The following is a 13,375-nucleotide window of genomic DNA, read 5'->3' as shown; positions in this document are numbered from 1 at the left end:
TACATATTTTTCATTTAGCTGTTCAGGAATATTGCATAGGCAAACTATTGTTTATAACCTTCCTAAATTATTTTCTAGTTTTGAGTACTATAGTATAATGGTCAAATCAATAAATTTTATATTCATGTTGCCGTTAAAATATAAATTATATTCTTATCATTTTAGCAGCATTAATATATTTTTCTCTAAAAGTTTAAATGTTTTATTATTTAGCATTCATGTACTTATTTCCCTCCCTCTAAAAACCCCACCCTTTAGGGATTTTTCTTTAACATCGACATCGCACAAGTTTTTGAAATGCTTTTTTGAAGTCTTCATTAAAGATGGTATAAATCAGTGGATTGATGAGGGAATTGAGATATCCAAGCCATGCCAAAAAATTTGACATTTCTTCAGAAATTTTACATTTTTCACAGACGTTAACAACCAATTCTTTAACAAAAAAAGGAAGCCAACATATCACAAATGCACCTAAGATTAATCCCAGGGTCGTGGCTGCTTTGCGTTCTCTTGTGCCTGAGATCTTTTGCCTCCTCCAAGATTTCTCATGCTTGAATTGGGACCTGGGACTTTTCACTGTGCTATGACTTTTCTCGAATTCAGTTGATGGATCAGATAAAGACTTTTCTAGTACGTAGGGTGTGGAGACCAGTCTCGTGTTTTTCTCACCACTTTCCAAAAGGGCTTGGCCGTTCAGCTCCTCTTTTGCAATCCTACTTGCTTGTCGCTTGTGGTATAATGTCTTTGCTGCCCGATATATTTTGTAGTAGAGGATCAAAATCAGTGCTAGAGGTATGTAGAAAGCTCCAAAGGTCGAGTAAATCGTGGAGACAATGTGGTCGTGCTTGATGATGCATTCATCATCTCGGCTAGTTCCTTGGTGCCTCCAGAAGAGAGGAGGCATTGAGATAAAAACGGATATAATCCAAACTATGGTAATCATAATGCCAGCATGCTTCGGGGTCCTCTTCCTGGCGTACTCAACAGCATCTGTGATTGCCCGGTACCGATCCAAAGCTATAGCTGAGAGATGCAAGATGGAGCATGTGCAGCAGGTAATATCCACACTCAGCCAAATGTCACAGACCACTTGCCCCATAATCCAGCTCTCTCTTACGATATACACAATGCTGAAGGGCATCACCAGGACAGCTACAAGAAAATCTGTGACGGCAAGGGAACAAATTAAATAGTTGGCTGGGTGGTGCAGCTTCCGGGTGACAATAATTGCAGCAATCACAAGGGAGTTGATGGTGGTTGTCATCAGCGCCAGCCCAGAGAGAGTGAGGGACACTAGTATTTTGGGTAGCATTCTGTTTAACAGTTCCTCTGAGGTCAAGTTTTGGTCAGATGAGTTTCTGAAATCCATTTTTTGTGTGTGTGTTTTAAAAGGTTAATATAGCTGAAAAATGGATACCTGTAAGAAAGGAAGGGAAAATAGTTCAGAGAAGGCTTCAAGAATTTTTCTCTTCCTTTCAGAACACTTTAGAAACATATTATGTGTATACTTTTTCCAGAATATTCTATGGATTAAAAAATGAAGTTCAGATTTCCGGTCTTATTTTTCTTTTCCTTTAAGACAAATCCAGTGAGAAAAGTAACAAATGGTAACTTCCGAAACATTTCTTAAAATACAGGTCAAATGAAACAATTTTCATGGATAAAATAGGCTGTTACTCGATGAAATTTCTACCCTTATAGAATTGCTTTTTTAAAACTGTATTAACTCTAGCTATATTTTTCTCTTTGTCCACAGCAGAAAAAGTTTAAAAGCACATGTAATTGGTATATATTTGTGCACTGTATAATGTAACATAAGATAATATTATATTAAAGGCAGTATTCAAAATGATAAACAATTTTGTACTCAATTCAAAGTTACATTGAGGACATTATCATTGGACTTGTGGAGAGTAAAGGAACTTTTAATGCATTTACTTCAGGAGATGGAGGTTATATAAAGGGAAATAAGCAAAAAAACCCCCAACATTAGTATATCTTTAGAATGTTATGATCATGTTATGAAATTAGGAAAACGCCAGAATGTTTAGTAGACTTTATGGATATAAGTAATTTATTTGGCTTAAAAAGATCAAATAAGATTAGTTGGAGTCAAACAACCATACAACATTACCCATTATAACAATGACATATATGACCAAATAACCCACTTACCAAGTGAACTGGCCAGTGAGGAAAGCTCATAATGGTACTTTCTCTGAAATGGAAATTATTCTTCTTCATAAGTCACCATAATAATGACCAGTTTACCTTACTTCTGAAAAAGGACTCTCCACATGTGGCTTATAATTTTTGCTTTAGTCCATGCTAGGATTTAATTACAAGTCAAATGAAAGCAACTGGACTCTAAAAAAATAAGATTAATACCTTTAAAAATACCGCTTTCCTTCATCAATCCTCTTCTCTCTAAATAACTCTTAAGCAGCTAACAGTATCTTAGAAGACAGAGAGAAAGTAGAAACCTGAAACTTTATTCTTAGTTATAACCATTACTATACTTTCATGTTTCTTTACTTTTTAAAAAAATTTTTTTGAGACAGAGTGTCACTATGTTACCCTTGGTAGAGTGCCATGGTGTCACAGCTCACAGCAACCTCAAACTCCTGGCTTAAGTGATTCTCCTGCCTCAGACTCCTGAGTAGCTGGGACTACAGGTGCCTGCCACAGTGCCCGGCTATTTTTTTGTTGTAGTTGTCATTGTTGTTCAGCTGGCCTGGGCCAGGTTTGAACTCACCAGCCTTGGTGTATGTGGCTGGCGATGTAACCACTGTGCTACCAGCGCCGAGCCAAGTTTCTTTACTTTTAAGCGTTGATAAAACAATAATTTAAAGTACTCAGGTCTGGCTCAGTGCCTGTAGCTCAGTGGCTAGGGCACCAGCCACATACACTGGAGCTGGTGGGTTTGAACCCAGCCCAGCCTGCTAAACAACAATGACAACTACAACCAAAACATATCCAGGCATTGTGGTGGTGCCTGTAGTCCCAGCTACTTGGGAGGCTGAGGCAAGAGAATCACGTAAGTCCAAGAGACTGAGGTTGCTGTGAGCTGTGATACCATTGCACTCTACCAAGGGTAATATAGTGACACTTTGTCTCAAAAAAAGAAAAGTACTTGGGCAAGACACAGGGGCTCACCCCTGTAATCCTAGCACTCTGGGAGGCCAAGGAGGTTTGATTACTTGAGCTCAGGAGTTTGAGACCAGCCAGAGTAAGAACAAGACCCCATCTCTAGAAATAGCTGGGCATTGTGGCAGGTGCCTGTAGTCCCAACTAGCTGGGAGACTGAGGCAAGAGGATTGCGTAAGCCTCAGAGTTTGAGGTTGCTGTGAACTATGATGCCATGGCACTCTACCCAGGGCAACAAATTCAGACCCTGTCTTCAAAAAATTGCACACGAACTTTATGGACACCCTGTATAAGGTGGTGAATAATAAAATATCTTGAAGTGCAGCATATTTGCTATTCTGCTTGTGTTTGAATCACTAGTACTAAATGTAATTTTTATTTTTTGGTATTCATTGAAGGCAAGTGTTGTTAAGCAAACTGAGTAGCACAAGAAATCTGAGTACCTGCTACCCTAAAAGATGAGTGGTTGTCTTGTTGTGCAGTTGAGTAGCTGTATATCTATGTTGGTTATGTCAACACTTACTCATTTGAAAGGACACCTGACAACTCCAGGTTAAGAATGGACGCTAAGTTCTCAGCAGAAATTCCAAACCAACAGTTCTCAAATTTAGTGTATCTCAGAACATCTGGAGGGCTTGTTAAAACACAGATTGCTGGGTCACCCCTCTAGAGTTTGTGTGATTCAGTTAAGTCTAGTGAGTCTAGGCCCCTAAAATCTGCATATCTAACAAATGCCCAGGTGATGCTGACGCTATAGGCCCAGGGAATCAGCTTTCTGAGCATAATCAACATGGTTGTTCCTCATCGGGTTTGTTCAAAGCTGCAACATCTATAATTTCCTCTCTATTGAGGGTGACTCTGATGTTCCTGCTATACAGCCTTTCAGCATCTCTTTTCCTTACATCTTGTTTCTTGTCTTTTCTCAAATAAATGCTCTTACACTAGCTTTGTTTGGATATTTTCCGATTTTCATGGTTGTCTCCATGTAGCTCTTGGACTTCTTGCTCTAGGTCTATTCACCACCCACTCCTCACTTTTTTCCTGTTCTTTTCAGCCTATTATAAGAGTCAACTATAATGATATTTCCTAAAATTTATATTTGACCACAGGACTTCTTGAGAAAGAATGGTGTGCTCATAGGTCACATCAGGACTATCATTAAAATCCTCCACAAGTGTTTTCAGTATCAGTGAACCCCACAGACCTTACCTATCTCCAATGGAAGCATTTTTAGGGGAAGAATGGCCAAATGTAAAATTCTTACTTCAAAGCTGATAAAACTTAGAAACATGGTAAATTAATTTCTACCTTACTTTCAATTTTTTCCCATTCACACATCATAAAATTTATGCTACATGTTTAATTTTAAAAACCTCAATATTTTTTTAATTGGCTCATTCATTCACAATGGTGTTTATTTAGTATTATAGGGATTGATCTAAAGTGCTGACATTTTTCTTATGCTTAGCAAAAATAGCTTTCCATTTTAATTTGTCTAATGAAGAGTTTTGGCAGGAGGTAATCTTGAAATTACCGTTTAAATAGAATACCGTTTAAATAGAAACCTACATAAGGTTTCTCTTCCTTAAAAAAAAAAATCAATTCTGTAGAAAAGTAGACCAACTTAAAGTTTGAGGGTGAATTATTTTATAATTTAACCGATTTTTCTAAGAGTCACATTGTAGCATTTAAATTAAGTTCAATAAAATGGCACTTTATGCTAATTAAAAAAAACAAAATTTTTGTCACCTTTTAGTTTGTGTAATAAAATGTATGTGTCCTATAAATTACCTTGTAGTTTACCAAAAATCTCTTTAATATTAAACTTAGAAACTTAATTGATCTTCTGATAGTTACACATAATAAAGAAAATAGGAAAACAAACACACCCAATCCTGATTGGGTTTTATTTTACAATTAGAAATTTAATAACTATTATTCTTAATTAATTCAGGCACGGCCTCTGACCATACTCCTTCATGTTCTTTTATATCTTAGGATATCGTTATGTGTCCTCTTGGTACTAGGGACCAACTCTGGGTTACTGGACATAGTCTATGTTACACATATCTCTCTTACTCTTAGGACATAGACTGCATTCTGTAGTTTGAATGTCTTCACTGGGAAATAATCAAGATTAGTCTCTCTCTCTTTTTTTTTCAGGGAGGACATAGTCTCACTATGTTGCCCTGAGTAGAGTGCAGTGGTATCATGGCTCACAGCAACCTCAAACTCTTGGGCTTAAGAATTCTCTTGCCTCAGCCTCCCAAGTAGTTGGGACTACAGGCACCTACCACAATGCCTGGCTATTTTTTGTTGCAGTTGTCATTGTTGTTTAGCTGGCCTGGGCCAGGTTCAAACCCTCTAGCCTTGGTGTATGTGGCTGGCACCGTAACCACTGTGCTATGGGTGCTGAGCCCAAGATCACTCTCTAAGTGAACTTGTAGTCTTATCACTTATATGTGGTCTTCTTGACAATCACAGAGAGAAAATGTTTCTTCAGGCTTTACTCAGCTTGAATATTTGCCAATTTGTTGATCTAGATGCATGATGTATTTACTTCTCTTTACTCCTCTGGTTATACACGATATTTCATATGTCTAATGTTTATTTATATTCACGTGTCTGCTTGATCTTAATATCCAATTATATTGTCCTCTGGTTAAACTATTAGGTCTTAGGGGCATAGTTTACTCTATTGCAAATAACCTGGGTGTGGTGGGGTCACACACACATAGTTTTTATTAGAACATTGTGAAATGGTAAAATAGTAAAATTTAATTCCATCAAGACCTCATTAAAACTACAAGTTTATTATTTTTTTTATTTTTATTTTTTTGAGACAGAGCCTCAAGCTGTCCCCTTGGGTAGAGTGCTGTGGCATTACAGCTCACAGCAACCTCCAACTCCTGGGCTTAAGTGATTCTCCTGCCTCCGCCTCCCAAGTAGCTGGGACCATAGGCGCCCGCCACAACGCCCGGCTATTTTTTGGTTGCAGCCATCATTGTTGTTTGGCAGGTCCGGGCTGGGGATTCGAACCCGCCACCTTAGGTGTATGTGGCTGGAGCCTTAGCCAGTTGAGCTATAGGCGCCGAGCCACAAGTTTATTATTTTAATGAGAGTAATAGTGATACTCATCTTTTCTGACTGCTTACCTTTGCAGGCACTGTACTGACTGCTTTACATATATTAACCCATTTAATCTTCACAGCTAACCTTTTTTTTTTTTTTTTTTGAGACAGTCTCACTATGTCACCCCTGTAGAGTGCCATTGAGTCTCACAGCTCACAGCAACCTCCAACTCTTGGGCTTAAGTGATTCTCTTATCTCAGCCTCCCAAGTAGCTGGGACTATAGGCGCCCACCATTCACAGCTAACCTTTGAGGGAGGTACAATTATTATCTCTCATTTCATAGATTAAAAAACTGAACCACAGAAGTTTAATGAAATTCTCTATGTTGATAACATAGCAAATGACTGGTGGAACAAAACATTCTCCTAACCACCATTTTACTCTCTATAGGAGGTTGATTACACAATACAGTATCCTAGTTATGAGGTCTATAAAGTAATGCCTTTTTACTATAAAATAAAGATTATGTTATATACTGAGAAAGGTATTCAAAGAGAAGCAAATATCTAATTGAATGTTTAAGGTAGTAAACCGGTCTACATATGTTGATTGTAGTAGTATGAATGTGTTCATAGCATTTTCCAATTTTTTGTTACTATCTTTCAAACTCTTGAGAATTCCTTTTTGCTCTTCCCTTTGCTCCTATTTGGTCCTTTAAAAACTATTTATTGAGTGCTATTTATGTGCCAATGTATCTGAGAGCTGTAAAAAATATTTCTCCCTATCTACCACCCCTCAGAAAACCTACCCCTGGACAATGTAAACAAAATGGCAAAACAACATCTTGTTCTTATCTTTTAGAAGTTAGCCTGGGTAATGACACAGCTAAGTGCATAATTACAGTACAATTATACAATCCAATAATGACATTATGGAAGTACATGTAAAGTGTCCTGGGAATAATGGTGAGGGAGAATCAATCATTCTATGGTTAAACAGAATTTTGCGATAAAGAGAAAAGTGTAAACAAAAGCAGAAGTACATGGGTGAACATTAGGGAAATTAGGATTATGGGAATAGAGTTAGGTTGATATAATAATAGAATGATTGTATAAAAGGTTGTGTGATCAGGATCAGGTATGCAAGAGAATGGGAGAGGATAGAGCCTCCAAAAAGTACTATACTGGGGGCGTCATGAGACAGCTTGGCACGAACATCAAAGGACTTCAGGAACAGGTCCCCAAGGGCCTGGCTGAGGGCCTGAAAGGACCCCAGGAAAAAGGTCTGCAAGGGACTGGATGGGGGCCTGAAAGGGCTTGAGAAGACATTTTAGGAGAACATGGGCAGCTGACTCATTGAGCAAGAAAGATTAGTTGTTATGGATGTGAGATAAGAGGATTCAGCTTTGTTCCTTCTGGCTCCTGAAGATGAGTAAGGCATCAACTAATCTTCCCCCTCCCCAGGAAACAAAGGATTAACTGGGTGGCATCTAGCTCCAAAGACTATGTGCCAATTTCCTTTGTTTTCAGTAATCCTGTTTGTGATTGATAAGTATCTTAAGAAGTAAAAGTAATAAAAATAACTAAAGAGTTATTGGGTGGGTAATTCAGAACTAGGTCAGGAGAAACCTCAGAGATGATATATGTTATTGTTTCTGCAAACACCCATTAACTAATTGTGAGAAATAATAAAGACTGAGTACATCATAAGTTTGACGTCTTTGCTGTCTGTTGCAAGAAGGGGATTGACCTCCTGGGCCCACTCCATAAATTCTACTCTGTTTCTATTTTTGAGGCAAAGTCTCACATCGTTGCGCTTGGTAGAGTACCATGGCATTGTAGATCACAGCAATTCAAATTCTTGGGCTCAAGGGATCCTATTGCCTCAGCCTAGCAGTAGCTGGGTCTCTAGGCGCCCACCACAATGCCTGGCTATTTTTTGCCTGAGCTCAGGCAATCCACCCACCTTGGCCTCCCAGAGTGCTAAGATTACAGGCATGAGCCACCATGTCCAGCCTACTCAGTTTCTATTGTCTTTCTTTATTTTCTCCATTCCTTGGTCATCACCGCTGAGCATTAGGGGCACTCACAGTTTGGCTCCCTACAGAAGTATAAAAATGTAGGATGTATTCAGACACATGAAGTCATCTGATGTGTGACTGACTGGAGTACTGAAAAGGAATTATTAAGTTCAGGATTGGAGGTAAGGAGTGAAAGTTAACTGAGAAAGACAAAGAAGAGGCTGGAATGCTATGATATCAGATTTTATTTTGTAGGCTATCAGAAGTCTTAGAAATGTAAGTGAAAGAATAAGATCTGTGTTTTGGTAGAGGGATGTGTGCAGATAACGAGGTACATCTTGAAGAGAGAGGTTTTGCTGCTCTATGGAGAAGTTATAATCAAAATGATTACAAAGCAGGATGGCACCTGTGGCTCAGGGAATAGGGCACTGGTCCCATATACTGAGGGAAGCAGGTTTGAACGTGGCACTGGCCAAAACTGCAACAACAACAAAAAATTTACAAAGCACTCTTAAGGGTGTAGCTGAAATTAGAATCTTAAAGAGGTCATTTGGATAAAATTGTTCTAGGTTTTTGTTATTCTCCATCAGTGCTCACAATTAAAGTTTATATCACAAAGGAAAAGAATTGATTCAGGATTGGATCAGGAATTGGAAAGTTGCCAAAGGTCAAAGGTCAAGGGGAGATGTTGATGAGACAGTTGGATTAGTGCCTTTTTCATAAAAGAGCAGACCAGACAGGGCAACATGCTGAGGAAATAGACCAGGGTTGAGTAATTTGAGGGGTTGATGAAGTTCAAGGGCTGGTGTAATGTGGGTTCCAGTAATGTGCAGGGATGAGAAAAGTAAACGAAGAGATTGCTGTTAGGTTCAGAGCCTGGGATTACAGAGTTTTGAGTTCTGGGAGTGATTCTAGAGCTAGGATATAAAAATGTTAGGAATTGCTCTGATTCCTTTATACCAGTGGATACCTGCTCACAGACTAATGTGTGAACCTACACGGAGATCTTATAGCATTTCTGAAAATGGAACTTTGCCATGTGTATGTATGTATTTCCCCCCCCCCCCATTTCTTTGTCACCATCTGCTGCATCTGGTCTTGGAGGTTCTTGATAGATACTGCTTGTGATTTCCCACACAGTTGCCTTTTTGCTTTTGGATACCCACCCATCCTCATCACGTCTGGGTTTAACTCTGCCCATGTCTGACTTAAGGAGTGTGCTTATGCTTCTTAGATGTCTGATCTAGTTTCACTCTTGGTTTATGAATTTTCTTCTCTTTAGTTTGTCTATTGGCTTTAGTGATTACCATCTCTCTCATACTCAAAATATATTCAGCCATTTCCTAAACTTCCCAAATCTCATCCAATCTCAGAGTCTATAAAGTCGTGTTATGTTATCAGGTCAAGAAACAGGTGAGATTTCTTGGGGATGCAGTGAATTGACTCAGAGAGCTGTGAACTAAAAAGATAATTCATCTATTACTCAATCCTCAACATAAAATGGTTTAATAGACATCCCTATTAAAAATGATGAGGATGGCCCAGAGCAGTGGCTCATGCCTGTAATCCTTGGGAGGCCAAGGTGGGTGGACTGCCTGAGCTCATGAGTTTGAGACCAGCTTGAGCCAGAGCAAGACCTTGTCTCAAAATAGCAGGATATTGAGGCAGGCTCCTGTAGTTCCAGCTACTCAGGAGGCTGAGGCAAGAGAATTGCTTAAGCCCAAGACTTGAAATGCTATGACATCATGGCACTCTACCAAGGGCAACAAAGTGAGACTCTGTTGCCAAACAAATAAACAAAACTCCAAAAAGCGATAAGGAAATGGGAGGCACAGAGCAGCTACTGACCTGAAATCCACCCACACAAGTGTTATCAGAGTATTCTACTCTGAAGGTCCGAAATTCACCTGCATTAGGGCCTACTTCTGCTTTCTAACTTGATTCTCTAATTTACTATACTTTGGAGCTCTTGAATCTCTCTCTAGGCTCTTAACTCTGCTTTTTGAGAGGTCCTGTTTGGTCTATGAGAAATAGTCTGGATTTACATCTAAGAAGCCTTTGTGCAACAGAGGGAATGGTCTGAAAAAAGGGTAAAAATATTTTCTTTTTAAAACTCCCTCGCCCTTTTAGAGAACTTAAACCCTGCATTTGTGCCTCAGTCAGTGGTTGGAGGAGCGGAGGAATGTCCTTTGTTATTTGTGCCGCAGGAGCTGCTCAGCGGAAATTTCTCCACCAGCAGATGTCTGTGGTGGAGGTCATAGAGGTCACAGGGTTGTCTTCACCAGAGATGGGACAGATCAGAATCACAGATTGTAGTTAAACAGTAATAGCCTGAAGCAGAAAACTCTCCTATTAAAAGTTCTGTATTTCTGCTTATGACTAAGATGATGGCATTTTAAGATCGGAGACTCCATCCTCCTCATTTACTGGCAAATTAGTAGACTCTTTTTTTTTCCTAACCACTTTTCCTCCTTCTGATGCAGCCTTGGGGATAAAGGTTGAGATTTTAGTAATATTCTCAGCCTGCTTTCTGCCTATAGAAAATTTTTACATTTTGAACTCTTTCCCTTTTAGTGCAAGTTAGTATAATTTTCTTAAAAACTTTGTGTTTCTCTATAAATCTGACTGACAGTCACTACCTACCCCAAGTGCCACATGAGTAATTTTTTTCAAGACAGACTTCTTTCTTCTTTGGACAGAGTATTAGGGCTGTAGGATAACAACTTCAATATTCCTAGAAGTTCTTTTGTCTAGCTTAGAGGCTCTACAAAGCTCCCCTTTAAATCTTTCTGAAGTTTTAATCAAAAGGTTTTATAACCATATCCTTGATCTGCTCTTTACCCTGAAGCTATTTTTTCTTTGACAGTCTTTTGCTCTCTGGATAGATAAGTCATGTGAAATAGTTTTGTTTTTCTCTCTTGCAAGTCCCAGCTCTCACCTATTTCTTCTAAATTTTGTGTGCAAACTTTAATTCCTTTCTTACCATTATATTTGAAATTGTCAGTTGGCATTTTAAATATTCTTCCTAGAAACTCCTTTGGGCATATCCACAAGTTCATTAAGCCCATTTTATCTTCCAGGTTATTGCAGACCACACTTTCACAAGTCGTTTTAGTATTACTGTTATTGGAAGAAAAGAGTCCAGCCAAAATCAGAGATGGGGTATAGGTCCGACAAGGTTTATTATCAGAAGGCCAGGGATTCTGGAGAACAGTTAGAGTAGCCTCATCCAAAACTATTCTGCCCTTCCATTTCCAAAACCACAGTTTTATGGTTGAACCATAGAAGTTCAAAGCAGAAACCATGTTAACCCTTACCTTAAATAACAATAATTAACCTTTATCTTAAACAACAACAATCAGCATAACCCAAGATCCATAATACATAATAATTACCATAACCCATGACTGATAATAAATAATAATTGGCATTCATAACCCATGGCCCCAAACAACAATTTCTAATTCAAAAGTTAATCTCCTAAATCAATTGCCCTAAACTACACTTTTAGGTTAAAGCTGAATTTACAAAACAATAAGGATGTAAGACATGAGGTGAAGGTTACATGGGACCTAAAACAGCCAGACCAGCTAGGTCATCTTGGTCCTGGCATGACCGACTCTGTCACATTCTCATTACATGTGCTCCCACTATAAAACAGGAGTTACCCTCTTTCAAGCCTCTGTTAACAGAAAAGAAGCCAAATGCTGTAAAATAATTTTAAACACGTTTATTCTGAGTCAAGTTTGAGGATCATAGCCCTGAGGTAGGCCCAACAAGTCTTGAACAAGTGGACTCCTGGTTGGATTACAATTTGGTTTTATACATTTCAGGGAGGAGGCTTACAGGTTATAGATGAGTTTAAAGAGCCTTTCCTTTGTGATTGGTTAAAGAAATGGAGCTTTGTCTAAAAAGCCTTGGAATGTTTTAAGTTAAAATAAAGAAGTCTGTTAATCAGAGACAAACCACCAGCCACATACTCAGACTCAAGTGATTGTGGGTTAAACGTTGTCTTGCATAGCCTTGGGCCTATTAATGAGTTACAAAGAAAATTTTCAAGAAGGGAGGGGGGCATAATGAGGCATGTTCCACTTTTCTCAAGGCCAGAAACTCACCTTTAGTGTATTTCTGGGGTCCCCTTGGCTGAAATATTTTATTGTAGTTCTTACCTCCAACATAACATTTTTACCATCTTTCCAGTCTCCACTAAAAGGGTTTTCACTAATGGTCTGCGCACTGTTTATCCAGACTTTGCATGCTACCTGGACCTCACCTCACATCTTCCATCCTTGCTGTTTTATAAATTCAGCTTTAGCCTAAAAATATATATTTTGTGTCATTTAAGGAGATTTAGGAGATTTAAGAGAGATTTAGGTGGGAAGATCTCTTGAATTCCTAAGCTGGTCAAGCAAGAGTGAAACCCCAGCTCTACTAAAAATAGAAAAGTGAGCAGGCATCATGGGGTGGACCTCTAGTCCCAGCTGCTGGGGAGGCTGAGGCAGGAGGATCACTTGAGCCAAGGAGTTTGAGGTTGCTCTGAGCTAGTCTGACCTCATGGCACTCTAGCCTAAGGAACAGAGTTGAGACTGTCTTAAAAAGAAAAAAAAGGAAAAAAGAAAAAAAAAGGAAAAAAGAAAAAAAAGGAAATGTTTTGGGTCATGGGTTATGCCAACTATTGTTTATTGTGGGTCATGGGTTATGCTGATTATTGTTTAGGATGAGGGTTAATTATTATTGTTTAAGATAAGTGTTAGCATGGTTTTTGCTTTGAAATTTTATGTATAAAACTGTGGTTTTGGAAATGGAAGGTATAAGAGTCTTAGCGAGACTACTCTCACTGTTCTACAGAATTGCTGGCCTTCTGATAATAAAGCTTGTTTGACCTAATCCTGTCTCTGCACTTGGCTGACAGTGACAGGTGGCTAGACCCTCTTAGTGTGGTAATACCTCTCTTTCCCCTCTCCTTCACTTTCTCACTCTTTCTCTCCTTCTAAGAAGATAAATCTTTTTACTTTATATCCTAACCTCTTTGTCTGTGAGAAATTTTTCTCTACCCATTTTTTTTTTTTTGCAGTTTTTTTTTGTTTGTTTGGTTGGGGCTGGGTTTGAACCCACCACCTTCAGTATATGGGGCT

At 38.8% G+C, this 13,375-nt stretch overlaps 1 protein-coding gene across 1 annotated transcript; it reads right to left on the bottom strand.

Moving 5' to 3' along the window:
* Positions 1 to 268: 268 nt before the first annotated feature.
* On the bottom strand, positions 269 to 10,263 carry HTR1F (5-hydroxytryptamine receptor 1F). The gene is made up of 2 exons (XM_003783930.3): positions 10,148 to 10,263; positions 269 to 1,417 (listed from the first exon to the last, which is right to left on the bottom strand). Exon 2 carries the CDS (start codon positions 1,367 to 1,369, stop codon positions 269 to 271), a length of 1,101 nt encoding a protein of 366 aa, XP_003783978.1. The 5' UTR covers positions 1,370 to 1,417; positions 10,148 to 10,263.
* Between the last annotated feature and the right edge of the window lie 3,112 nt (positions 10,264 to 13,375).

The sequence above is a fragment of the Otolemur garnettii genome, unplaced genomic scaffold (genome assembly GCF_000181295.1).
Source record: "Otolemur garnettii isolate 467f Iridium unplaced genomic scaffold, OtoGar3 scaffold00009, whole genome shotgun sequence".
In the NCBI taxonomy this organism is placed as follows: domain Eukaryota; kingdom Metazoa; phylum Chordata; class Mammalia; order Primates; family Galagidae; genus Otolemur; species Otolemur garnettii.
The sequence above is the reverse complement of the archived record's forward strand: the minus strand, read 5'-3'. Positions and strand labels throughout refer to the sequence as shown.